The sequence below is a fragment of the Eleginops maclovinus genome, chromosome 2 (genome assembly GCF_036324505.1).
Source record: "Eleginops maclovinus isolate JMC-PN-2008 ecotype Puerto Natales chromosome 2, JC_Emac_rtc_rv5, whole genome shotgun sequence".
NCBI classification, from domain to species: Eukaryota; Metazoa; Chordata; class Actinopteri; order Perciformes; family Eleginopidae; genus Eleginops; species Eleginops maclovinus.
Window position 1 is genome coordinate 2,678,867 of NC_086350.1, and position 24,890 is coordinate 2,703,756.

Genomic DNA, 24,890 nt, shown 5'->3' on the forward strand with positions numbered 1-24,890 from the left:
TTGAGTCATGGTTTTGGGTCAGCTTGAATCACAGCTCTAGATTTTTCCTGTCCTTAAAATACTTCTGTGGTAGAGAGAGTTTTAAGGCAGGGGTCAAAGTTCATTGTAGTTCGTTGTGATCACATTATCATGTAGATACAGTGTGTGTGTGTGTGTGTGTGTGTGTGTGTGTGTGTGTGTGTGTGTGTGTGTGTGTGTGTGTGTGTGTGTGTGTGTGTGTGTGTGTGTGTGTGTGTGTGTGTGTGTGTGTATGTGTGTGTTCAGTTAATCCTCCTGTGTCTCCATGTGCCGTAATCCACCTGTGTGTGCGTGTGTGGCGGTCACGTGTGTGTGTGTGCCACCTGACATCAGACGGCATCAGTGCTGCTCAGAGCGGGGGAAGGGAAGTGTTCAAGAGTTGTGCGTGTGTTCGTGTGTGTTTGTGTGTGTGTGTGTGTGTGTGTGTGTGTGTGTGTGTGTGTGTGTGTGTGTGTGTGTGTGTGTGTGTGTGTGTGTGTGTGTGTGTGTGTGTGTGTGTGTGTTTGTGTGTGTAGGCAGGATCGATATTCCATTAAGAGGGTTGCTAGGCTGCGTCTTGCTGGTTGCTAGGGATGCTACCTAGTTGCTTGAGGGTTTTCCAATTGTTGCCCACCTTGTTTTGCACTCTGTCATTAGATCTTATCCCCAAATCTGTTTAGACAAGTTGTAAAGAGGCAACTATACGGTTTCCTCCGTAGGGAATTGGTTCAGAAAAAAGTACCCTAGTCAACAACAACAACAACAACAACAAGAGACTTTTTGATCATGCAAAAAACCCAGCCATAGTATAGCTTCAGCAAGAGAAAAAGTAATGATATAACCGTCACACATCGTGGGTGTTTGGCCTTTTTAACACATCCCCACAGTCTCTATACTCCAGCAGTTATATCACCAATGTGATCTTTGCAAAATAAGGTCCCATTGGGTCTCTCAACGTCCAATGGGAGCCAGAGCCACTGCTATCAGGCTCCTCTCCTGTGGATCCAGTGGGTCGCAGACACCCTTAAGAGTAGGCTTAAGACTTTCCTTTTCCATAAAGCTTATAGTAAGAGCGGCCAATAATCAGTCCCGAGTTATGCTGCTAAACTGTCAGAGGTTTCTTCCGTTCGTTTTTTACTGTGGGGTTTCTTCCGTTCGTTTTTACTGTGGGGTTTCTTTGGGGGGGTTTCCTTGTGCAATGTGAGGGCCAGAGGTTGTCATATTCTGTACAAACTGTAAAGTTCCCTGATACAAATGTAAAAAATTGTGATTTTGGGCTATATGATTGATTGATATACCTGGAGTGACAGTGTGTGTGTGTGTAGAGCTGGTGTGTGTAGACGTGGTGTGTTCTGCTCAGCAGGAGGAGCTGCAGCCACGGTCTTTCTGGAGCTCACTGAAGCCACAGATTGTCTAATTAGATTAAGCGAGGCTTTCCTCAGATAATCATTCAGCCGGCTCTCTGTTTTTTTCCTCCGATGGAGCGCTGCTTGTGGCTGTGAGCTTGCTGAAGGTCAAACTGAATTTTCTCAACAAAAAAAAGGCTGATTTTGGGAGTACAATTTGTGGTCCTGGAGGATCTGTGGCCGGGTTATGGGCAGTTTCTGGAGCTGTGAGTGTGACGCTGCTCAGAGTAATCAGACTGCCACTAATACCTGCTGCTGCTAACAGGAGGCGATGGGGGAAGTTTCTGTAAGTAGCACTCCTTTTCTCCTCAGAACTGAAGTCATGAAGGGACAATAATGTTCATCTCTGACAGGTGTATATGTTTCCTCATTGTGTACGGCTGGGTTTTAAGTCTATTCAACTGTTCATCATAGTTTGCATGCTGCTGGGATGACTAGCTTGTTATTAACCGATCAAAAGAGGATTGAAAACATTTGAATGATCCTGTTGCAGCCTCTCTTAAGTAACCCTTAAATGGTTTCTGTATCGTGGGGGACACGGTTATTTCACAGGTTGAGTCCAGGTGTAAAATGACAGCGTAATTACCATGTATTATTGGTGAAATATTGGTCTGACAGCAGTGTTATACGGGTGTAATAACAGTGTAGTGTCGGTGTAATGTTGGTGCTACATGGGTGTGACGACAGAGTAATAGGGGTGTATTACAGGTGTATCACAGGTGTATCACAGGTGTAATAGGAGTGTATTAAAGTCTTATATTGATGTAATAACAGTGTAAGATGTATTAAATGGTAATCAATTAATTTTTCAAATGTTTATATGCCCAATTGAGGGCTGTAAATGGAAAATCGTTGTGTCTTCGGACTGTTGGTTTGAATCCGTAAAGACGCTCTGGTTTTGTGCAGCGAGAAAGCAAATATTATCCACCAGTTGGACCAGATGATCTGCGTTCAGCCTGCTCACCTCGCTGCAGCTCTTTTCTTGAACAGGCTGCTTCTCTCTCGCTCAGATTAAGCCTCGGCTGACTGATTGACACAGATTACTGTTGAAGCACAGAGGTCACAACCTTTGAGGAACAGATATAAAAGCTCTCCCTTCACACACCAGCAGGCACAACACTCTGAGTCTGTTCGTTGTGAATCAACAATGAAGTTACTAACTGAACTATTTGGGTGTGATGACAGTGTTTTATCGGCGTAATTACAGTGTAACATAGGTGTAACTATAATATGGGTAATACAGGTGTCAAAATGGTGTACCACAGGTGTAATTGGGTGTATTCATGTGTAATATGGGGGTAATAACAGTGAAATGTCTGCATAAATACAGTGTTACACAGGTGTTACACGGGTATATGGGTGTAGTAGATGTCATAATGGTGTACCATGAGTGTAATATGGTTGTTAATCAAGCAATCAATACATTTCCCCAAACATTTACTTGTGTGTTCCCATTAAAGGGCTAAGATTGATCAGCTGTGATGAAGAAATCTATAGTTTGACAAGGAAAGAGGCTTTAATTGTTATGTCCTCTATATATTTCTGTTGCATTGTTGGAGGAGCCTTTAGACTTTCATTGCCATAATGACACTGTAGCTACTGTGCATATGACATTAAAGCCTTTGAATCTAGAGTTTTATGCATTACTCCTGTTTTCTCAAAAGATGTGTGAAATGGCTTCTTCTGTGTCTCCCTTCACAGTCAAATAGTCCCTGTCAGGCCAGATCTGCACCTCAGGCTGAATACTGAGTCTGTTTTTTTATTGGGAGGCCTCTGCTGAGTCCCAGAGGAAGCAGACATGGCCACCAACTCTTTTCGGGGGTCCAAACATGGCCGGCGTGCCGAAGCGAACCACGAGGCGGAGTTCAGCTGCTCATTGCAGGAGCTGCGCTCCGTCATGGAGCTGAGAGGAGAAGAGTCACTGACCAGGATCAAGGAGAGCTACGGAGACGTTAACGGACTGTGTTCCAGGCTGAGGACGTCACCTGTTGATGGTAAATACGCTGAGATAATCTGCATCTGTGATTCATTCTTTCAAGATATGACGTGTCTGGCTTCAGTTTATTCAGTTAACTAGGGGAGGTATTGCCCCATGTGATATCGCAAGATGTTGGTGTTAAGTTGGTGCATACGGAATGGGAACAGTGGTGCATTCTGGGGCGTTGCGGCCATCTTTGGAGGATAGCAACTATAGCAACAACAGCAGCCGTCAATCAGCATCTCCTGGTCATCTGACAGCGGTTTTGCATCAGAAATGAATAAAGTATGCACAAAATCTGAATGTCCGTATGAAGAGAAGCTCTAGGCAGAAACAGAGGAGTGTTATTTAAATGACACCTGTTTGCATTTATTGAGAGCAGTACGGACAGATCAATGTTACTGATGTCAAGTTTAGAAACGGGTGAAGTAATGTTATGCTAACTGAGTGCTAACAAAACCTTGGCTTATCATGCATATTTAATCACCATATGTATGAATACATGTTTTAAATCGTATTCCCAGTGTAGAGGTTTGTGTTACTCTAGTTCAGTAGCAGGAAATGAAAATACTCAAGTACTTAGTTACTTTACACTTTAAACTTTACTGGTTAGCATGTTTGATTTTCTTCCGTTTGCATCCCTTACAACCAGGCACTTGCTCAGATAGACCTCCTATGAGAGAAGTGTCCTTTTCAGAATGTACCTTTTGTATATTTTATGTTTGTTATTTACAAATCAATGAAATTGTCTATCATAAAGCAAAAAAAAAACTGTGTCTTAAACACAGTATCTAAATCTTATGTGTTGCTTTGACATGGTATGTGACTTCTATTAAACTAATTGGTTGGCACATACAGTAGCACTAGTATCTTAGTCGTATAAAATATGCTTTTTTCTAATTGTCCATTCTTTCTGAGGTATAATCAGAACGCCTTCTTTGAGACACTTCATTGGTCTGCATGTAGCATTAATGAACCAACATGCGCCTTAGGTTTGTTTTAAATACATACATACAAATTGCCGCCGTGCCCTTCTATGAATTCCGTCCCCTGATCCTCTAACATCCTCCGCATGTGCCTGAATACAACTGCAGGTGAATGACCACACACACACACACACCGGCCTTGTCTTACACACATCTCTTGTTGCATTTTAAGCCTCCATTAGGATCGCAGTAGTGTGACTGACTCACTGAGGTTAGTCTGGCTCACTGGACTGTTGACTGTGTGAGGGTCAGAGTCTCTATGACCTGCAGCCTCGGTTAATCCTGCTCCGTTGCAGAGGTGGAAGAAGCATTGAGATGCTTTACTTGTGTTTAAAAGTACCGAAACCTTATTGTCAAAATACTTCAAGTTAGCAGTAAAAGTCCTGCACTGAAAAGAACGGAAACGTTGACTATAATTAAATGTATTATATCAATAGACTTCACATAACTGCATTATGTTAATTGAAAGCAATATTAGGCTTCAAGTCGAGAGCAAGCTGACATTTAACTCTTGGTGTTTCTGTACAACAATTAAAGTCTTTAAAAACCTGTCAGTTAATCAATGAGTTATGATTGGTATTGATTCCAATCGGGACCTCGTTAAGCAAAACAGGTGGGGTGCTGGTGTGGATGTGTGAGGCAGGACTCATTAAAGTGCATACGTATTTACATGCATTTTATTAGATGGATAGGTGCTAAATTCATTGGCCTTGCAAGGTCCAGTTTAAAGAGGAAAAATGTTCATAAGAAATGTTAATATGAACACCATAATTTAACTGTTTCCTCACAGAAATAAATATGATTTCACAAAACATTGGATTGAGTATGCCTCTTTAACAAGCTAAGTCAAAAGAAGCCTGTAGTTAAGTATTATGACTGTTAGGTGATTTCTTTGTGTGGATGTTTCTCCGTTATTGTAGTAAAAAGAAAACTTGAATTGTCAACAAATAGATGAACCCTTGGTTTCAGTATCACGGCCAGTATTGACAGGCTGTGCCCCTGGGTAACGTTGCTCTTAAAACAGTGTAACATTGGTGTATTCATGGTTTAATATGGACAAGTGGACTCAGTGTATTGAACAGTTTTAGATTTATGGCTAATATCTGACAGATATAATTGAAATACTATATTTGTGTTTGGATAACGAACACCTTCTTATTGAATGAGTGACGTCAGCCTCTCCTGGGCAGGGCGAGGCTTTGAATGGATGAGAAAATTATGATTCCCTTTTGGATTTATTTAGTGTTTACTTCCTGTCTGTCTTCTGCTGCTGTCCCCTTTAGTGTTTACTTCCTGTCTGTCTTCTTCTGCTGTTTCCTTTAGTGTTTACTTCCTGTCTGTCTTCTTCTGCTGTTCCCTTTAGTGTTTACTTCCTGTCTGTCTTCTTCTGCTGTTTCCTTTAGTGTTTACTTCCTGTCTGACTTCTTCTGCTGTTCCCTTTAGTGTTTACTTCCTGTCTGTCTTCTTCTGCTGTTTCCTTTAGTGTTTACTTCCTGTCTGTCTTTTTCTGCTGTTCCCTTTAGTGTTTACTTCCTGTCTGTCTTTTTCTGCTGTTCCCTTTAGTGTTTACTTCCTGTCTGTCTTCTTCTGCTGTTCCCTTTAGTGTTTACTTCCTGTCTGTCTTCTTCTGCTGTTCCCTTTAGTGTTTACTTCCTGTCTGACTTCTTCTGCTGTTCCCTTTAGTGTTTACTTCCTGTCTGTCTTCTTCTGCTGTTCCCTTAAGTGTTTACTTCCTGTCGGTCTTGTTCTGCTGTTCCCTTTAGTGTTTACTTCCTGTCTGTCTTCTTCTGCTGTTCCCTTTAGTGTTTACTTCCTGTCGGTCTTCTTCTGCTGTTCCCTTTAGTGTTTACTTCCTGTCGGTCTTGTTCTGCTGTTCCCTTTAGTGTTTACTTCCTGTCTGTCTTCTTCTGCTGTTCCCTTTAGTGTTTACTTCCTGTCTGTCTTCTTCTGCTGTTCCCTTTAGTGTTTTCTTCCTGTCTGTCTTCTTCTGCTGTTCCCTTTAGTGTTTACTTCCTGTCTGTCTTCTTCTGCTGTTCCCTTTAGTGTTTACTTCCTGTCTGTCTTCGTCTGCTGTTCCCTTTAGTGTTTACTTCCTGTCTGACTTCTTCTGCTGTTCCCTTTAGTGTTTACTTCCTGTCTGTCTTCTTCTGCTGTTCCCTTTAGTGTTTACTTCCTGTCTGTCTTCTTCTGCTGCTCCATTTAGTGTTTACTTCCTGTCTATCATCTGCTGCTGTTCCCTTTAGTGTTTACTTCCTGTCTGTCTTCTTCTGCTGTTCCCTTTAGTGTTTACTTCCTGTCTGTCTTCTTCTGCTGTTCCCTTTAGTGTTTACTTCCTGTCTGTCTTCTTCTGCTGCTCCATTTAGTGTTTACTTCCTGTCTATCATCTGCTGCTGTTCCCTTTAGTGTTTACTTCCTGTCTGTCTTCTTCTGCTGTTCCCTTAAGTGTTTACTTCCTGTCGGTCTTCTTCTGCTGTTCCCTTTAGTGTTTACTTCCTCTCTGTCCTTTTCTGCTGCTGTTGATTTATCTGACGTTGACCGTCTTTCAACCTCTGTCCTCCTCTCCCTTGATCCTCCTAGAAACAGTCATTATTTTGCTTAGCAACAGTGTGTTATTGAGTATTAATAAACCTCTGAGATATCCAAATTGATCAATCGGAATTGAGTACTCAACTTAGCTGTGCAATAATATATACAAGCAGAATTAGACAGCATCTCTGTGCGTGCTTTTGTGTCGTACACCGTCACATGACCTCATGTGGCTTTGGAAAGTTTCAAACCCAGGCTTAGCCGCCACACAGTGTGTCTCGTGCGGACCCACAGACAGTGGACAGTGTGTCTCAATAGACCCTGTTTTGTCTCTCACTCTGCCCCATGACATTTCCCTCCTCATCATTAATTCACTCGGTCTGTCTGTCTGGTTCACACTCAGTAAACACTCTGAGTGTTCGAACTCCTGCTGACACAGAGAGGGGGGGGGGGGGAAATGTCAGCAGCAATAGAGGAAAATCCATCACTCTGCTTTACTGCTCTGTGTGTCTGGTGGGGGGAGGGGGGGTAGTCAATCAGTACTCAATGAAATTAGACTCACCTGAAAGCAGACGGCCCCCTCTCTGAGTTTCATTTTCAGACAACATGGAGAGAGTTGCTGAGTCAGTGAGTCCAGAGGGATCTGAGCGAGTCCCAACCTATCCTCCTGCTCCTCAGAGGAAACACAACAACACACCACTGCTAAGAGACAACCATGAGTCATATTAGTTCATCAGGTGTAAAGAACTACATTTTTCCACCTGTAAAACATCGCCACACGCTATTATGCTTGAGCTATTGCAATTCTCTTTTGACTCTTCAAAACATCTTGAATTGCAATTCATTCAGAATTCTGCGGCCGGGATTTTAACATTCAAACAAAAAGAGAGGGATGACATTTCCCCTCTGTTTGCCACTGCTGCACTGGTTACCGGTGTCTTTCAGAATTGATATTGAAGTGCTTTTACATAACCCTACATACACCGGTGACTGCCTTTCATTTTATAGCCCTGCAAGGACACTCACATCCTTCAACGACTTTCTTTCAGAAGTTCCTAAATCTTCCTTCCTCGCTTCTATCTGTTATAATGGCCCGTTGGATCTTAGAACAGCAAACTCCATTTATTCAATTAATCAATTAAAGACCTATCTTTTTAATTTGGCTTTGGATTTTGGGTAATTGTGTGTAATCGCTGTGACTGTGTTACGGTTTTGTGATCTGATTCTTTCTGTTCTGTTTTTATTTATGTGTCTTACTCTTTATTTGCACTCGTGGTTATTGTTTTGTGCATCTTATCTGGCTCTCTAAAGCATGTTGGGCTGCATATTGCATCAGAGGTACTATATCAATAAAGTTACAGGCGACTGTGGCTGTGAGGGAGAGTGGTTGTCTTTCAACCAGAAGGTTGTTGGTTCGATCCCAGCCCGTGCAATCAACATGTGGATATATCCTTGGGCTGGGATGTGTGAATGACTCGTAGTATGTAAAGTGCTTTGAGGGGTCGTAAAGACTGGATAAGGAGCTATATAAGTACAGTCCATTTATTATAATTATATTTAAAAAGAAAGCAACTTCAAACAATTAGAATAAACACTGAATTCATTCAATTCCACTTCATGCTATAGCCTTATCTGACACTTTACGTTACATTTATCATGGCCTCGCTAAGTCATGAGCCTACCATTGCTAACTGCTGTGCTAAGCTACTGTGTTACCGTTTACACCCGGTATGACTTTCTATGATGTTGAATCCAAAATGTTGCTCTCAATGTCACCTTACCCCTAATTTAATAAGTTGTCCAAGAAGAAAGTAACCCCTCTCCTGTTGAGTACATGAAACAGCATGTTTAGACACACACACACACACACACACACACACACACACACACACACACACACACACACACACACACACACACACACACACACATTTTCTAAGGGCTTGTTAACTGTTGTGCTAAGTTACACACAGTGGAAAGCACATGTACTCAAACTCTGTACTTGTAGTACTTTTTATTTCTACTCCACTATATTTTGGCAGCAAATATCATACTCTTTTAATTCCACTTATACAATTGAATGTACTATTATGGATGGGAGAAGGAAAGACACATAAATGCATCACTATATTCCAGTTATATATTATATATTATTCAAAAAAGGCCACTATGGAGAAGGAGTTCTGTTAGATCTGGTACTTTAACTACATTTTGATGCCAAAACGTTTGTATTTTTATTTCAGTAATATTTTGAATGCAGGACTTTTACTGTAACAGAGTATTCCTATACACTGGTACTTCTACTTTTACTCGCATACAAGATCTGAGCACTTCTTACCTCTGATTAAAGTATGTTATCGTGGATCAACACTTGTTAAATGAACTTGGTCCAATGGTGTGAATGAGGACCAGAGGAGGACATGTCTCTGATGTTGTCTCTCTGTCTCCTGCTGCAGGTTTGGACGGGACGTCGGATGACATCGACAGAAGGAAACAGGAGTTTGGACAGAACCTCATCCCTCCTAAAAAGCCAAAAACCTTTGTGCAGTTAGTATGGGAAGCCCTGCAGGATGTCACACTCATCATCCTGGAGGTGGCAGCCATCATTTCACTAGGCCTTTCTTTCTACAGTCCGCCCAGCGCCGAAAGACAGAGTGAGTTTGGATTTTAAAACACTCCAATGAAACCCTTACATTGTCAGATAAGTCACTTTGCATTTTCACACATGTGTGGAGGCATCTCACAGCGTTCAAAATTCATATATAATCAACCCACATCAAATGTGTCTGTACGTGGCCCCTGAACTAAAATGAGTTCAGCATCCCTGCTCTGTTTTTACGTCAAAGCGGAAGTATCTCACGTCCTCCTAAAGTTAGTGTGTCTGAATCACATTTGTCACATTACAAAACAACATAGACAGGTTAACAGACAGATCTCTAAACCCTCTCGCAAACCAGAAAGTTAATTAATAATAAATTGCATCTGTGTTACGCTGCTACAACTACACAATTTGTGGGTTGGCTGCTGGATCAAAGCTGTTTTTATATGGCTTTGTTCAACACTTTGGGAAAACTAACCTCCGGACCGAAGGAAGGATAACCAATGTTACTGTCAGGGTATCCAGGTTTAACTTTGGCTCATAAATCAATCTGCTGCTACACCCCTTTGAGGATCTGATAGAGAGGGTTTCTGCTCTTCAACGACAGGTTAACAAACCAAGACATTAAAGAAAAGGACAGTATTGACGATGATCATCATGGTTGTGTCAACGTCAAAATAGGAGACAATCAAATGCTGGTGCCTCTTTTTGCACAGAGCTTCAAAATTTGCTTAAAAGATCCGTTTTTAATCATTTGAGATATTTGTATGATTCCACTTTCTCATTCTTGATGGCTGCAGTCTTTGAGAAGTAGGGTAAATGACTCCAATGTTGACACAGAAAACTAAAACTGCAGCCTACAACTACAACTTGCATTGTCTCTGCTCAGACTGCGGCAGTGCGGCCGGCGGCGTGGACGAGGACGGCGAGGGGGAGGCGGGATGGATCGAAGGCGCCGCCATCCTGCTGTCGGTGGTCTGCGTGGTCCTGGTGACGGCCTTCAACGACTGGAGCAAAGAGAAGCAGTTTCGTGGCCTCCAGAACCGCATCGAGCAGGAGCAGAAATTCACCGTGGTCCGAGGGGGGCAGATGATCCAGATCCTGGTGTCTGAGATCGTCGTCGGAGACATCGCACAAGTCAAATATGGTGAGAGAACTGAATGCATCGGCTATAGTACAGCCATTTATTTGTTTCTTTACCTCCTGCTGTCGTCATGTGACACAATGATGTAACACCCTGACGTGATGAAGGTGAGCTGGTGAGCTGCTGTTACAGTGTACCTGTCTGTCTGTTGCTGTTCCAGGTGACCTCCTGCCCACTGACGGCATCCTGATTCAGGGCAACGATCTGAAGATTGACGAGAGCTCTCTGACCGGAGAGTCGGATCATGTGAGGAAGAGTGTCGACAAGGACCCCATGTTGCTGTCAGGTGCTTCAATCTTCTTTATCCTCATTAAATTACACCGTGAAAACAGGACCATGACCAATAAACAGCTGTTCCAGTTAGTGTTTACTTCCTGTCTGTCTTCTTCTGCTGTTCCCATTAGTGTTTACTTCCTGTTTGTCTTCTTCTTCTGCTGTTCCCGTTAGTGTTTACTTCCTGTTTGTCTTCTTCTGCTGTTCCCGTTAGTGTTTACTTCCCTTCTTCTCCTTCTGCTGTTCCAGTTAGTGTTTACTTCCTGTCTCTCTTCTTCTGGTGATTTCTATGACGTCCAATACTCTGTCTTTTAACCTCTTTCCTTTTCTCCCTTGATCGTCCTTATCAACAGTCCTTATTTTGCTAAACATCCGTCTGTTATCGAGTATTAACAACCTCTGAAGTGTCCAAATTGACCAATCAGAATCAAGTATTCAACTAAACCGTGTATTAATCGTGTTTAATAATCGCTATATCAATATTAACCGAGGTAATTGTGATTTGCGTTAATCTAGCCTTGCTGCTTTCCCTCTCTCAGGAACCCATGTGATGGAGGGCTCTGGTAAGATGTTGGTCACGGCTGTCGGTGTGAACTCTCAGACTGGGATCATCTTCACGCTGCTCGGCGCTGGAGAAGACAGTGATGGGGATGAGAAGGCTGAGAAAGAAAAGAAGGAGAAGAAAAAGAAGGAGATCAAAGACAAGAAAAGTAAGTGATCTGTTTATTCTTAAGACTTCCAACCAGTTCTCCTCACAATTTTGGGGATTCGATAAGGGTAGCAATAGGAAATCTCTGAATTACAGACAAAATACAACAGTGAAGAATCACCTAAACCTGTAAAGCTCTGATTTTACTCCAGCACATCTGTGTTTATCAAACTGTTAGAGGCTAACTTCTAAATGTCAGTCAACATCAAAGTGTCTTTAAAGTTGCAGTTCACGCTCTCTTGAAAATGCATTACTATTTCAAGTCTTTATTGATCGTCAGAGGAAAAGGACAGAAATACAACACAGAGAAATACAAAATAAGAGGTATTTAAAAACCTAAAATAAGGAAATAGACACAATGTGGAAAGTATACAAGAGCATTTAAAGATGGACATGTTTTACACACTTGTCAGGACAGATGAAAAATGTGATATTTTGGGGGATGATAATTGATGCAAGCAAAATGGCTCTATTGCGCCCCCTGGAAATGTGCTAACAAGCAGCCCCTCGTTGTGCTTCCACAAGTCTGAAATTTGGTAGGCAGATGTAGCATAGTGAGATGCATGACAAACCCTCTTGGAGGCATATTGTAAACCCAACAGGAAGTCAGCCATTTTTATTTCATGTGCAACTCCTCCTACAGTTTTACTCTGATCGACTCCAAATTTGCCCGGTTTCATCTAAAGACCTCGAGGATCAAAAGTTAGCATAATCTCTTCGTCTATATCAAACACCCTTGCCGTTAGGTGGTGGCAAAAAAAAGCCCCCTTCGCTAAAAACAACTGACTTTTGCATGTTTTTGTCTTACAGGTAAAAAAGAGGAAAAAGAAAAGAAAGGTGAGCAACCTCAAGCTGCTTCAGTTCTGAGAGGTAGTATATATGACTGAGTGGAAGTGAGACTCCTGGTTCCAGGTCCCTGTCTGGTCTCCCTGGTTCCCGGTGCTCCCACATGGTGCAGTGTGTGTCCCTGTGGCCTGAGCAGCAGCAGGTGCTCCTGACTCTGTTGCTGGTGATTAGGACCAAGCAGATTATCGGCCTTAAGCTCGGCAGCTGCTTTCTTCTCCTGCCTGCCTGTCCACTAATAAACTCATTACTGAGATGGGATCAGCATGCTCTCACACACAGGGAAACAAACACACACACACCTGCAGATACCCTCACTCTCCAGGCCTTATTCTAATCCGGCCTGTTCGGCCTCCCACTGCCTGACAGATTGAACTCTGTTTGTAGTCACACTGAAAGAAGGACCCTTCTGTGAGGTGGAGAGTTATAAATACACAGCGTCACGACAAACTCCCCTCTCTGCGGCAGAGAGAGGAACTGCCGTAACTTTGTGTAACCATGTTTTGTTATCAGCTCAGAAAAGTAAAACTCATATTCTGTTTTGGTAGCATTTTTTTGGAAACAACTCCCCTTTTTAACTCTGAAGTTTGGAGCTGGTTAGTTTTTGCAAAGGTCTCTGTACATATTCAACTCTTAATGTCTTTTCTAGACGAGAGACAGGTACATTTGATCCTAATATAATGTAACCTTCAAGAATACATAACTAAATATGTCCATTTATTTAGTGGTAGACCTGTAACTTGACTTGACCTGTGTTGAATTCCCTTGTTTTCTGTAGGAAAAAACAAGGATGGAGCCACGGTGGAGATGCAGCCGCTCAACAATGACGGAGAACCGGAGAAGAAGAAAAACCTGAAGAAGGAGAAGTCCGTCCTCCAGGGGAAGCTGACCAAACTGGCTGTGCAGATCGGCAAAGCAGGTACGAAACCGATCAGAGGAATCAACCGAGCTCTAACATCCTGTTACTCTCTTCCACTTGACTGTGTTGTAAAGGTGAAGCTGCCACATATGGGTTTAATTCATTTGGAACAGGACATGTATTTGATATTCCTGTCTTTCAGAGATTTTGTGTTTCAGGGCTTTCTTTTAATGTGTTCATTTTGTTTGACATGATCAGTGTTATAACATCCATATTACACACATATTACTCTGTTATTACACGCAGGTTACACTGTTGCTAGACCCTTATTACCCACATATTACCCCCATATTACTCTGTTGTTAGACCGTTATTACACCCATGTAACACACATATTACATCCATATTACACCTTAATTACACCGTTATTACACGTATTTTACACACGGACACAGCCTGTCAAATAAATCCATCCCCATGTATACAGAAACCATATGAGGGTTAAGCACCTACAACACAACTAGCAAATAGTTAAATATAATATTTAAGATCTGCTATGATTTCACGTTGGTATTATGTTTCCGTATGTGAACTTGATAACTTATCTCCTACATCATTGCCTGCACATATAGAGCCGACACATACACACTTTATTCCTACACAGTAGAAATTAGCAGGCCTATTTGTAGATCCGTGACAGGTATGATAAGCACAGGGACTTCCCCACTAAAATCAACATGTAAAACATTTGATTCAGGACTCTCAGACCTACTTTTTATGAGGATTTAGTCTTGCTTAAACTCTCAGTGTGATCTCTTGGCATGGACACTTCTAACTTCTCCTTTCTGTGCTCAGTATGATCAGGTTTATATCTTTGTATGCATCATATACACCAAATAAAATCCCTCGAATGTCTAAACCTACTTGGTAATAAAACCAATTCTGATTCTGAACTATGTCTTCCCGTCTCCAGGTCTGTTCATGTCCTCCATCACCGTCGTCATCCTCATCACTCGCTTCCTGATCGACACCTTCTGGATTCAGGGCGTCCCGTGGACCAGCGAGTGCGTTCCCGTCTACGTTCAGTTCTTGGTCAAGTTCTTCATCATCGGCGTGACGGTGCTGGTGGTGGCTGTGCCCGAAGGTCTTCCTCTGGCCGTCACCATCTCCCTGGCCTACTCAGTCAAGGTGTGCTAGTATACAACATCAGTTATGTAGCACGACATATTGTCACTGCTCAGCAGACTTGAGGTGTGTCGCTGATAGACCGAAGAGTGCCTTAATGATCGAACGGTGTTAAAGGGGCAGGACTTGGCTTGAATTAGTAAAAACTTCGATATTTTTCAAGTTCTAATGTAATTTTAATTTGTACCACTCAGTAGCACACAGGTGGCTCTCCATGGTTGGAGCAGTGACTGCTTAGTCGGTTACTAATGGGCCCATTTGACCCCTTTCGTACTATCCTAAATAGCAACCTTGTTCATACGGTAAATGTGTTTAGCAAATTTAGAACAAAGCACTTAAAGCAGGGGGTAAAGCAGAAAAATATACGAAGGTCTGGGGCGCTCACTAGAGGTGAGGTATATTGCCTCAGAAGTTAAGTTTTAAGTTAGCAAAATAGATCAAATGTAGGTCAATCATGCTTGGAATTGGATATGCTTTAAGAAAACAAACAGTGTACATCACAGCTCCCCATGGGTTTGATTTATTTTGTTAGCAGCTCATTCCTGAAAACAGAAGCCTCAGATTGGTTCTATCAACTAAGATTTGTTTGGAAAGGTTTTCAACTTTAATTGACTGAATTTATTTGAACATTTGGTTTATTACCACATGAATACAGCTGTGTTATATATATATATATATTTAAGAAGTTCAATAGAAGACAAGCACAAGTTTCAGGTGTGGGCCTTATTCCAATTACATTATACTTTTTGAATTAGCTGAGGGCCGATTAAAAATGGACAACTGGCCGCTTTTGGCTCACGGGCCGTAGTTTGGACAACCCTGACTCAAAGTAACCCTGTGTTTTTGTTTTTTTTCCAGAAAATGATGAAGGACAACAACTTGGTCCGCCACCTGGACGCCTGCGAGACGATGGGCAACGCCACGGCTATCTGCTCCGACAAGACGGGCACGCTCACTATGAACCGCATGACGGTGGTGCAGGCCTACGTCGCGGGCCACTACTACAAAAGGTTGCCGGAGCCGAAAGACATCCCGGCATCGGCCATGGACCTGCTCGTCCAGGGAATAGGGGTCAACTGCGCCTACACCACCAAGATTATGGTGAGCGGTTAAAAATAGCCGCCCCGTTCAGGAAGCGCTGTGAGTTAAGCATTTGGCTGAGAGAGCAGTGGTTGGTTTGGAGAGCGGCCGTAGCGGCTCAGGACTCATCTGATCGCTGCACAGATCACAGCAAGTACATGCATGATACCAACGGGGGCAGCGTTCACGGTTTCCGCTCTGTCCAACATACATTCAGTGGCCAATGGCTTGTATTAAACTCAAGATGTAAAGGCTTTATTGTCATGTGCACAGTGTAGATATCGCAATGAAACTCTTAAGACCGAGGCTCCTCCAACGATGCAAATATTCTGAAAAAAATGAGACTTTAAGTATATTATGGCAACACATTTCACACTCAATTAGTTGGATTACGTTTTTTGAAAGCAATAATATTAAGTTAAACCACATTGAGTGTATATATAGGACGTAAAATAATAAAACTAATTAAAAAAACAATAAAATAGTGCAAGATTGTGTTACTTATGACAAACATGCAACTATAAAGGTGAGAGTAATCAAAACACTCCTCCTAGTGCACAATACTTGTACTATTTATTCAGTATTTGTAATACTAATGCATCTTTGTCACCTTTCTTTAACCCCTGATGAGGTTGCATACCCTTATTTGTTATTGAGCCGCCCAAAAAACGTCTCATTGATTTCGTGAATAAGGTGGAGAATATCCTGTCCAAAAACCCAGCCCTGACCCTTGCATTTTCTTCCATTCCCCATCTTAATTCTGCCTCTTTTACCCTGTTTCAACCCATGACAATTTCAGAGTTAAAGAGTATATTATCCATAAATGAACTCCTCCTCCTGTATCCTAGATATTATCCCCACTAAGCTGCTGCAGGAGGTATTTTTGTTGTCTGTTGTTTTTTAATTCTTTTATTTAAAAGTTTCTTTGCAGACAGTTTAAAACATCTGAATCAGAATTCCTTTATTTGTCCTGCAACAGCGACATTTACATAATTACATCAGCCGAAGCATAGTGCAGATGAAGTAAAGAGAATACACTTACATATAAAACAATTAAAAAGAACTAAGTATGGACATGTAATATGTAAATTCAAAAATGCCGTTGCTAACCCAAAAAGAATAGTGATTGGACCCCATGTCCTTAAGCCACTAATCTTCAAAGTCTCCTCTTTTAATCTAAGGTCTTTGACATTAAATATATCTGTGTGTTAGGTTATTCTACGTCCTGCCGCTGCATTGATAACTTTGATCTCTGCACCAGATAAAGAAGCTAATTCGCCCTGATAAAATTAGCCTCCTGCTGTGATGTAACACCCTCTCTGCTGCTGTTTCCTGCAGCCGCCAGAGAAGGAGGGCGGGCTGGCTCGCCAGGTCGGAAACAAGACTGAATGTGCCTTACTGGGATTCTCCCTCGACCTGAACCGAGACTACCAGGCCGTCCGCAACGAAATCCCGGAGGAGAAACTGTTCAAGGTCTACACCTTCAACTCTGTGAGGAAGTCCATGAGCACCGTGCTGAAGAATCACGATGGCAGCTACAGAATGTTCAGCAAGGGCGCCTCTGAGATCCTGCTCAGGAAGTAGGTTTGGGAGTACTTTGAGTTTATTTTGATGCAGATGCAGAGTTATGTGAATGACTCCTTCCTGTTGTTAAAGGTGCTGTAAGATCCTGACCACTACGGGTACGGCCAAACCCTTCAAACCTCGCAACCGAGAAGACCTGGTGAAGCAGGTGATCGAGCCGATGGCGTCGCAGGGCCTCAGGACCATCTGCCTCGCCTACAGAGACTTCCCTGCCACTGAGGGAGAGCCCAACTGGGAAGACGAGGCGCACATCCTCACTGGCCTCACCTGCATCGGCGTGGTTGGCATTGAAGACCCTGTACGACCAGAGGTACGTCACACCAGCCTCTACCAGGGGACACATGGAGGCAAAAAGACAATATCAGTACTAATGCGACTCCTGAAGGAACTGCGGTGGGGATGCTTTATGTAAGTTATGTAAGGGGCGTGGCTTAAGTGTGGGGGCCGAGCAAAGTTGTGTATGTTTCCCCATTCATCTCTATAGGGGAACATTTCGAAGAAGTATGGAACCTTTGAAGGTCCCGAGTAATAGTAACATGATGGCATATGTTTTATTTATACGTTTAGGAAAAGAAATAGGACTACTTCCTGTGCTGGTACTTGGAAGCGCTCATTCGGTTGGAGGAGAGATGTTTTGGGAACGCTTGATGACAAATGAGTCACTTTTTGTAATTGTTTCCATGGTTGATCTCATCAGGTACCAGACGCCATCAGGAAGTGCCAGCGGGCGGGGATCACCGTCCGCATGGTGACCGGAGACAACATCAACACCGCCCGGGCCATCGCCACCAAATGTGGCATCATTCAGCCTGGAGACGACTTCCTGTGCATGGAGGGGAAAGAGTTCAACCGGCGCATCCGCAACGAGCAGGGAGAGGTCCGTGTCTGTTTCAAACCTCGTATCATTTCAGATTTAATGCACCTATATGACTTTGTGTAAAAGATGTATTTCCTTCCCCGGAATTGCTCTGCTTTTCCTTGTTTTAGGGGACAACAGTTGAGGTTTAGTCTGCTTAACTTAACAAACGCTTCATATTTATGTCTTCTGTTTTTTTTTATGCAGATTGAACAGGAGCGTATCGACAAGATTTGGCCAAAGCTGAGGGTCCTCGCCAGATCATCTCCAACAGACAAACACACTCTGGTCAAAGGTAAGCAAACTAGAACCAGGTCAAAGAGAGATTTGAACAGGTTTCACAGTTGTTCACTCATTCATAAAAAATCTAAATTAATAGAAACACACGTGTGATGTAAACCCTTTTTTAAAAATGAAACCAAGAGTGCTCATCACTGCACATTTGGTCCATGAGTTTGTGTCTCATTCCTGTTTCTGCCGGTCGTCTCTCAGGTATCATCGACAGCACTGTGCTGGAGAAGCGGCAGGTTGTGGCGGTAACTGGAGACGGAACAAATGACGGCCCCGCCCTCAAGAAAGCGGACGTTGGCTTCGCTATGGTGAGGATGTCCTCAAACTGCTGCCTCTAACATGGAAAAAACACTTAATATATTGAACATTTTATTTAAGGGAGAACAATCTTTAATATCTGATTAACTCTCATAATATTCACTTACCTGAAAAAGTGGGTCAAATACACAATTATATCCAGAAGAACATTGAACTTCCTGTTGTCATTTGCTGTGGCTCCACCCCCCAGATACTATTATGGTCTGATCCAGAGCAGATATAGGAGGTTAAAGGACTATTGATTATTGTATCAATGCTACTTGTTAATTATTGTTATCAACCATTATCCATTCCTTTCAGAAAGATTTAAATGATTATTTCCCTATCCACCCCCTCGCTGTGTTTCAATGGGAACCAACGATTGTTGTCAGGCGTTTAGCAACTGGTAGAACCCAAACACAAAAAAGGAGGCGGGTCCAAAAGTACAAACAAACAGTGGGGGATCAGACCAGGTAAAACAACAAAATACTGAATAAGTACAGACCAGAGGGCACGAGGAACCAGAGCAGAAACAACGACAGGAACCCAGGCGGGAAAATCAAAAGACAGGAAGTAAAACCAGACCAAGAGAAAATACATTTCAAAATAAAACAGGAAAGATCTTGACAATAGTGAAACCAGTGGGAGATGTGTGAAAACCAGTTTGATGATATTAGTTTCTCACGTACAAACAGAGAGCGGACAGGTTCAGAAACAGAAAAGACTCACAGCCAGGTTCAGTGGAAGGTTTATAACACATGCTGTGTCGTGCAGGGCATCGCGGGGACGGACGTGGCGAAGGAGGCGTCCGACATCATCCTGACGGACGATAACTTCAGCAGCATCGTGAAGGCTGTGATGTGGGGCAGGAACGTCTACGACAGCATCTCCAAGTTCCTGCAGTTCCAGCTCACCGTCAACGTGGTGGCCGTCACCGTGGCCTTCACCGGAGCCTGCATCACCCAGGTGAGGAACCCCTGAAAACACTGCCAGAGGCTCCTGGATGAGAGACTTTGACTGTGTAGCCCATGATGGAAAGACATGGATACATCGTGTGTGTGTGTGTGTGTGTGTGTGTGTGTGTGTGTGTGTGTGTGTGTGTGTGTGTGTGTGTGTGTGTGTGTGTGTGTGTGTGTGTGTGTGTGTGTGTGTGTGTGTGTGTTTCCAGGACTCTCCTCTGAAGGCGGTGCAGATGTTGTGGGTGAACCTCATCATGGACACCTTCGCCTCCCTGGCTCTGGCCACCGAGCCTCCGACCGAGGCTCTGCTGCTCAGAGATCCGTACGGACGCAACAAGCCGCTAGTGTCCCGCACTATGATGAAGAACATCCTCGGACACGCCGTCTACCAGCTGACCGTCATCTTCACCCTGCTCTTCTTGGGTCAGTGAATGCCCCACAGCTGGTCTTAAACCCCTTTAAAACACCTTACCAATAAATATAATATCTACGACTTCTTCAGGAATCTTAACTCCGACCCGCTCTTCCACAGGTGAGAAGGTGTTCAACATCGACAGCGGCAGGAACGCCCCCCTCCACGCCCCGCCCTCCGAGCACTATACCATCGTCTTCAACACGTTCGTCCTGATGCAGATCTTCAATGAGCTCAACGCGCGCAAGATCCACGGCGAGAGGAACGTGTTTGATGGCGTCTTCAAGAACCCCATCTTCTGCTCCATCATCCTGGGAACCTTCATCCTACAAGTGAGCTGCGAGGGGCGGGGCTATCGTCACACCTGGTCAGGTTCACTGGTGTGATTTGCACTCCAGAATCTCGTTGTTTATTTTTGTACAAAATTCTATTCTGTCTCCTCCTGTAGATTCTAATTGTCCAGTTTGGTGGGAAGCCGTTCAGCTGTGTGGCTCTGAACATGGAGCAGTGGCTGTGGTGCGTCTTCCTGGGTATCGGCAGCCTCCTGTGGGGACAGGTGAGGCACTTTATTTTGATAGGACACAGGAAGTGATGGGAGACGCAGGAGAGACGAGTGCTTTACAGAAATGGAAAACATGCTAATATAGAATAAGACTTGTATAAATTACCTGAATTAAAATTCCAGTGCTGCTGTTGTGTCTGACTGCCGTGTGTTTTGTGTGTTTCCTCCTCTCAGCTTGTGTCCAGCGTTCCCACCAGCTGGCTGAAGTTCCTTAAGACGGCGGGTCACGGCACTCAGCAGGAGGAGATCCCCGAGGAGGAGCTGGATGAGATGGATGACATGGACGAGATCGATCACGCCGAAATGGAGCTGAAGAGGGGCCAGGTGCTCTGGTGTCGAGGACTCAACCGCATCTCCACACAGGTACTGGCTTCTCCTTCAGAAAAATCTAAATTCCCCCTGTAGGCTACTTGCCAGCAGTGTGAAATGTTGAGTAGCCCAATGCCTTATGTTAGGAATGTTCTGTAAGGGTGCCCAGCGCATAGAAACTGATCAGAAATGGCAGTTTTAACCAGAAACTGGCCATATTTGTACCGCTGGTAGGCTGATATTAATTAATTTTGGGTCAATTTTAAAGTTTTACGTGACTAAAAACTGCCATTTTATAGAGTCTACTCAACTGTGATGTGGTTGGACTCTTCGGGTGATGAGATTCAGGAAGTGAGTTCTGAAAAATATGGAGACAACAGAGGATTTGCCTATTTTATTATATGGCTGATTTTTCAGAAGACAGCTTTGATGATGGATTGAATTTCTTTGGTTGAATCAGAACCAGAGTTCACAGATCAGGAGCAGAATCAAGAGAAGACCTGAAAGACAACACAGCTGTTTGAAACCCTTGTCACGTTAATGAAAGAGAAGTGGATAATTTTTGCAGGCGCGGTCCCATTTATTCCCACGAATCTTGCTCACCGACTGTAGAGTCCCATTCGTCATGCGAACTTCAGTTTTCTGTCCAATATATGAAGGGAAAATAGCTGTGGATTGGCTTTTAACACAGGTAAATTATGGCTATAATAGTGTTCGTAATGCGTAGTTGATTACGCTGATAAACAGACGTCCTTTTCCCAATTTAAGTCAATGGGAAAAAGTGTTTTTGAGCCCAATTACGTCAGGGACTAGAATGAAGGTGTAGTAACACCGTTTGGCCACTACGAACATTTGCTGGCGCCCTTTCTGGACACTAGAGAACATATTTCTCTTTAATGGCTTCTGCTGACTGTTTGCCTTTGTGTTTTTCAGATCCGTGTAGTGAACGCCTTCAGAGACACCCTATCTCCGTACGAAGGACTGGAGACCGCTGAGTCTCGCAACTCCATCCACAGCTTCATGAGCCACCCGGAGTTCCGCATCGAGGAGTCGATGCCTCAGATCCCCCTGATCGACGAGGTCGATTGCGAGGACGACGCTCCCACCCATCGAAACTCCATCGTCCCTCCGACGCCAGAGACCGAGCCGTCGCCCCAGCTGCCGCTCCCGTCCTCGCCTAACCAGAACAACAACGCCACGGAGCGCAGGATCCCGCTGCCCGGCCTGCCCCCACTCAACTCGGCCGGGTTACCTCCGTGTCCGGGGAGCCCCCTGCACAGCCTGGAGACGTCACTCTGAGGCCCACATCCGACCACTTCCTGTTGCGGGTGTCTCTTCGTACGGCAAGAGTTCTGGTTCTTCTGAAAGAACGAAAAGACATTTTAAAAACAGACTTGTTTTGATTGGATCCCGTCAGGAGTTCACCTGCCGGTTTTTAGAATCCAGGAAGCACAAATGTTTCCACTGTGTTTGTGTTTGTGTACTGAGCGGCGGTGCAGCTTCACACGGACTCAAGTTTCTTTATTTTTATTAGACATGAACTCTGCTGTTGATGTTTAGAAGAAGACGTGTTTGTAAGATGATCAATAATCAGTTTCTTATCTGTAAATATTGCTGTCGGTGTTCAGACGTAGCTTCAGTTTGTCATCAACGAGCTGAGTCAGGTTAGTTTTGTGTCGAGTTTTTAACTCTGGGGATCTGTGACTGAAATGTTTAGTAAGTCACCTTTGATGAGGATGGGCGGGGGGCTGTTCTTACAAAAATATGTGTTTGTAGAAAGGAAAGTTTAAATAATTGTTTAATTATTGGATTTTATTCTAGCATTTTTGTAAAAAAAAAAAAAACGTTTTAGGTTGTTGTCGTTTCAAAAGATGTTAAAACCAAAAGTTATTAAATTTGAAAAACAACAACAGAGTGGGATATTTGTCACATCAGAGGAAGAAATGTTTCTGTTAATACAGAGGAACTGATGATTCTGCACCATTTTAAATGTATTTATGACACCGTATTCATCTAGTTCTCCTTTATTTACTACAGAAAAATAATCTACAGCTTGCATTATATTCCGTGAAGTTATTACATGTTTGTAGCGTTGTCCTTTTCATGAGTTTCTGTAGTGCAGCATAAGTAAAACGTTGGTTTGAGTGGAAGTGCACCTCTTAAGTACAGTATCTGGTAAATGGACTTAATTACAATCCACCTTTGATCCTCACTGATGTTGATGGAGATTGAACTGCCTGACAGGTAACAACAGCCCTACCCCCTGGTGGAGAATTTGCACAACATGAATTCCTGGAAGCTTCCCAGTTAAACCATTGAGTTGTGTTCTCCAGCTCACAATTGTATCACCTTCTGCAGGGATCTTCTTCTTAGAGTACATTTCCCTAATCGTACTTAAATACTTTTACTTACGTAACATTCTTGATGCAGTACTTTTACTTTACTTGAATATTGTTACCGTCTGGTTGTACAACTTTAACTCAAGCAAAGAATCTGATTCTTTTTTTAATGAAATACAATAATAAAAACATACTTTGAAAAAATAAAATAAACATATATTTATAAAAGAATTGAAGAAATTCAAAAACAATAAAAAAAATGACAGGACATTTTTTAAATAATTGGAACAAACATAAAATACAACAAAAACATTCTTTCCAAAAATATATAAAGACATTTAAAATAAATAAAATACTAAAGAAATAAAAATATTTACAGAAATACTCATTCAAAATAAACAAAAAAAGAAAGTTATAAAAAATTTTTAAATATATATTATTAATGTAAAGAAAACAATGTTACGATTAAAAACTGTAATTGACAACCCAAACGATGAAATGTCATAAAACAAAATATTACTAAACAATTTAAAAAATAATTTAACAATACAAATATAATATTTAAAAATAGGGAGACGTAGTTTGGGTTTTGGCAACTCAGAAATAATTTGTTTCATAAGCTAAACACATTTATTAACATAGTAAAACCAGTGGGGGGGAAATGTAAAAAGTCATTTTGGTGGAATTGTACTCAGTGGCGGTGCGTCAATAGTGGGCGCTTGGGCGCCGCCCACCCTGAGTTTTTGAGTTAAAAAACGTTATATATACAACATAATTGAAATAAGAAATGTACCGTGTTTATGGGTTAAATGTGTATGGGAGACCACTGTCAAGAACCGCTAAAATGTGTCCGGACATAATATATTGCCATTCGCCTTTTCTGAGAATAGGCAGGTCGGCTACCGTCCGTGGGCGCCGATAACATGGGAGTCTATAGGAGAGCTTATACTTTTCTCAGTCATTTTAGCAAGGATAGCTTTTCATTGGAGGATGAAACTTAGATCTGTGGGCGCAAATCTTTGCGCCCACAGCCAATGGCATTGTTTCTTAGTTCAATGTGACATTCTTAGATACGCGATTGGACTATTTCGGCGAATCAGCATCGTTATCATTCCCTAACCACAAGCGTAAAGAGCAGCACCGTAGCTAGCTGAAACTTAGATTGAGTGAATATGGCGACATCGATGGCTGAGAACTCCGTGCAAGCTCTACTTAAAACACCGTTTCATCGACTATCAGATGTCGAAAAGAAGAAATTGAAAGACTTGGGACCCGAGCGTCCGGATTTAAACATTCAACAGACGACCACTGATCGCGGGAGAACCTACACTCGGACTTTCTCCTCAAACTTGTATGCTAAGAGGAATTGGTTAGCTGGTTGTACAGTGAGCAATGCCTTTTTTTGTTTCCCTTGTCTGTTATTTCAAAGTCCTGGGACTGAAACACTTTGGACTACAACCGGGATGAAGGATCTAAAGCACTTCACACAAAAATGTAAGAAGCACGAATGTGGCCGCAGCCACCTAACCAACTGTCTTAAGCTAAACCTCTAAAAAGTGCTATTTAAACCGTGCCGCCCAACTGCGCCCCCCCAAAAAAATGTTCACCAGCCGCCACTGATTGTACTTAATGAGAGGGACATTATCTATAGAGAAAAATACAAGTACTTCTTCCACCTCTGCATAAATCCTGGATA

At 42.8% G+C, this 24,890-nt stretch overlaps 1 protein-coding gene across 1 annotated transcript; it reads left to right on the forward strand.

Annotated features, from left to right (window-relative positions):
* Nucleotides 1-1,473: 1,473 nt before the first annotated feature.
* LOC134881095 (plasma membrane calcium-transporting ATPase 1-like) lies at nt 1,474-22,714 on the forward strand. The gene is made up of 21 exons (XM_063908230.1): nt 1,474-1,689; nt 3,105-3,397; nt 9,350-9,547; nt 10,382-10,639; nt 10,797-10,922; nt 11,449-11,619; nt 12,429-12,455; nt 13,240-13,380; nt 14,294-14,508; nt 15,364-15,606; nt 16,924-17,165; nt 17,242-17,479; nt 17,867-18,046; nt 18,233-18,320; nt 18,518-18,624; nt 19,388-19,579; nt 19,782-19,995; nt 20,105-20,316; nt 20,433-20,540; nt 20,721-20,909; nt 21,789-22,714. The coding sequence occupies exons 2-21, from the start codon at nt 3,202-3,204 to the stop codon at nt 22,152-22,154; spliced, it is 3,711 nt and encodes a 1,236-aa protein (XP_063764300.1). The 5' UTR covers nt 1,474-1,689; nt 3,105-3,201; the 3' UTR covers nt 22,155-22,714.
* The last annotated feature ends 2,176 nt before the right edge of the window (nt 22,715-24,890 follow it).

What these genes read in the sequence shown, in the direction of transcription:
- LOC134881095 (XM_063908230.1), top strand. Translation starts at nt 3,202, where the DNA reads ATGGCCACCAACTCTTTTCGGGGGTCCAAACATGGCCGGCGTGCCGAA. An exon ending in AAGACCCTGTACGACCAGAG is followed by an intron (nt 17,480 to 17,866) that starts GTACGTCACACC and finishes TGATCTCATCAG; the next exon opens with GTACCAGACGCCATCAGGAA. An exon ending in GCAGCCTCCTGTGGGGACAG is followed by an intron (nt 20,541 to 20,720) that starts GTGAGGCACTTT and finishes TCCTCCTCTCAG; the next exon opens with CTTGTGTCCAGCGTTCCCAC.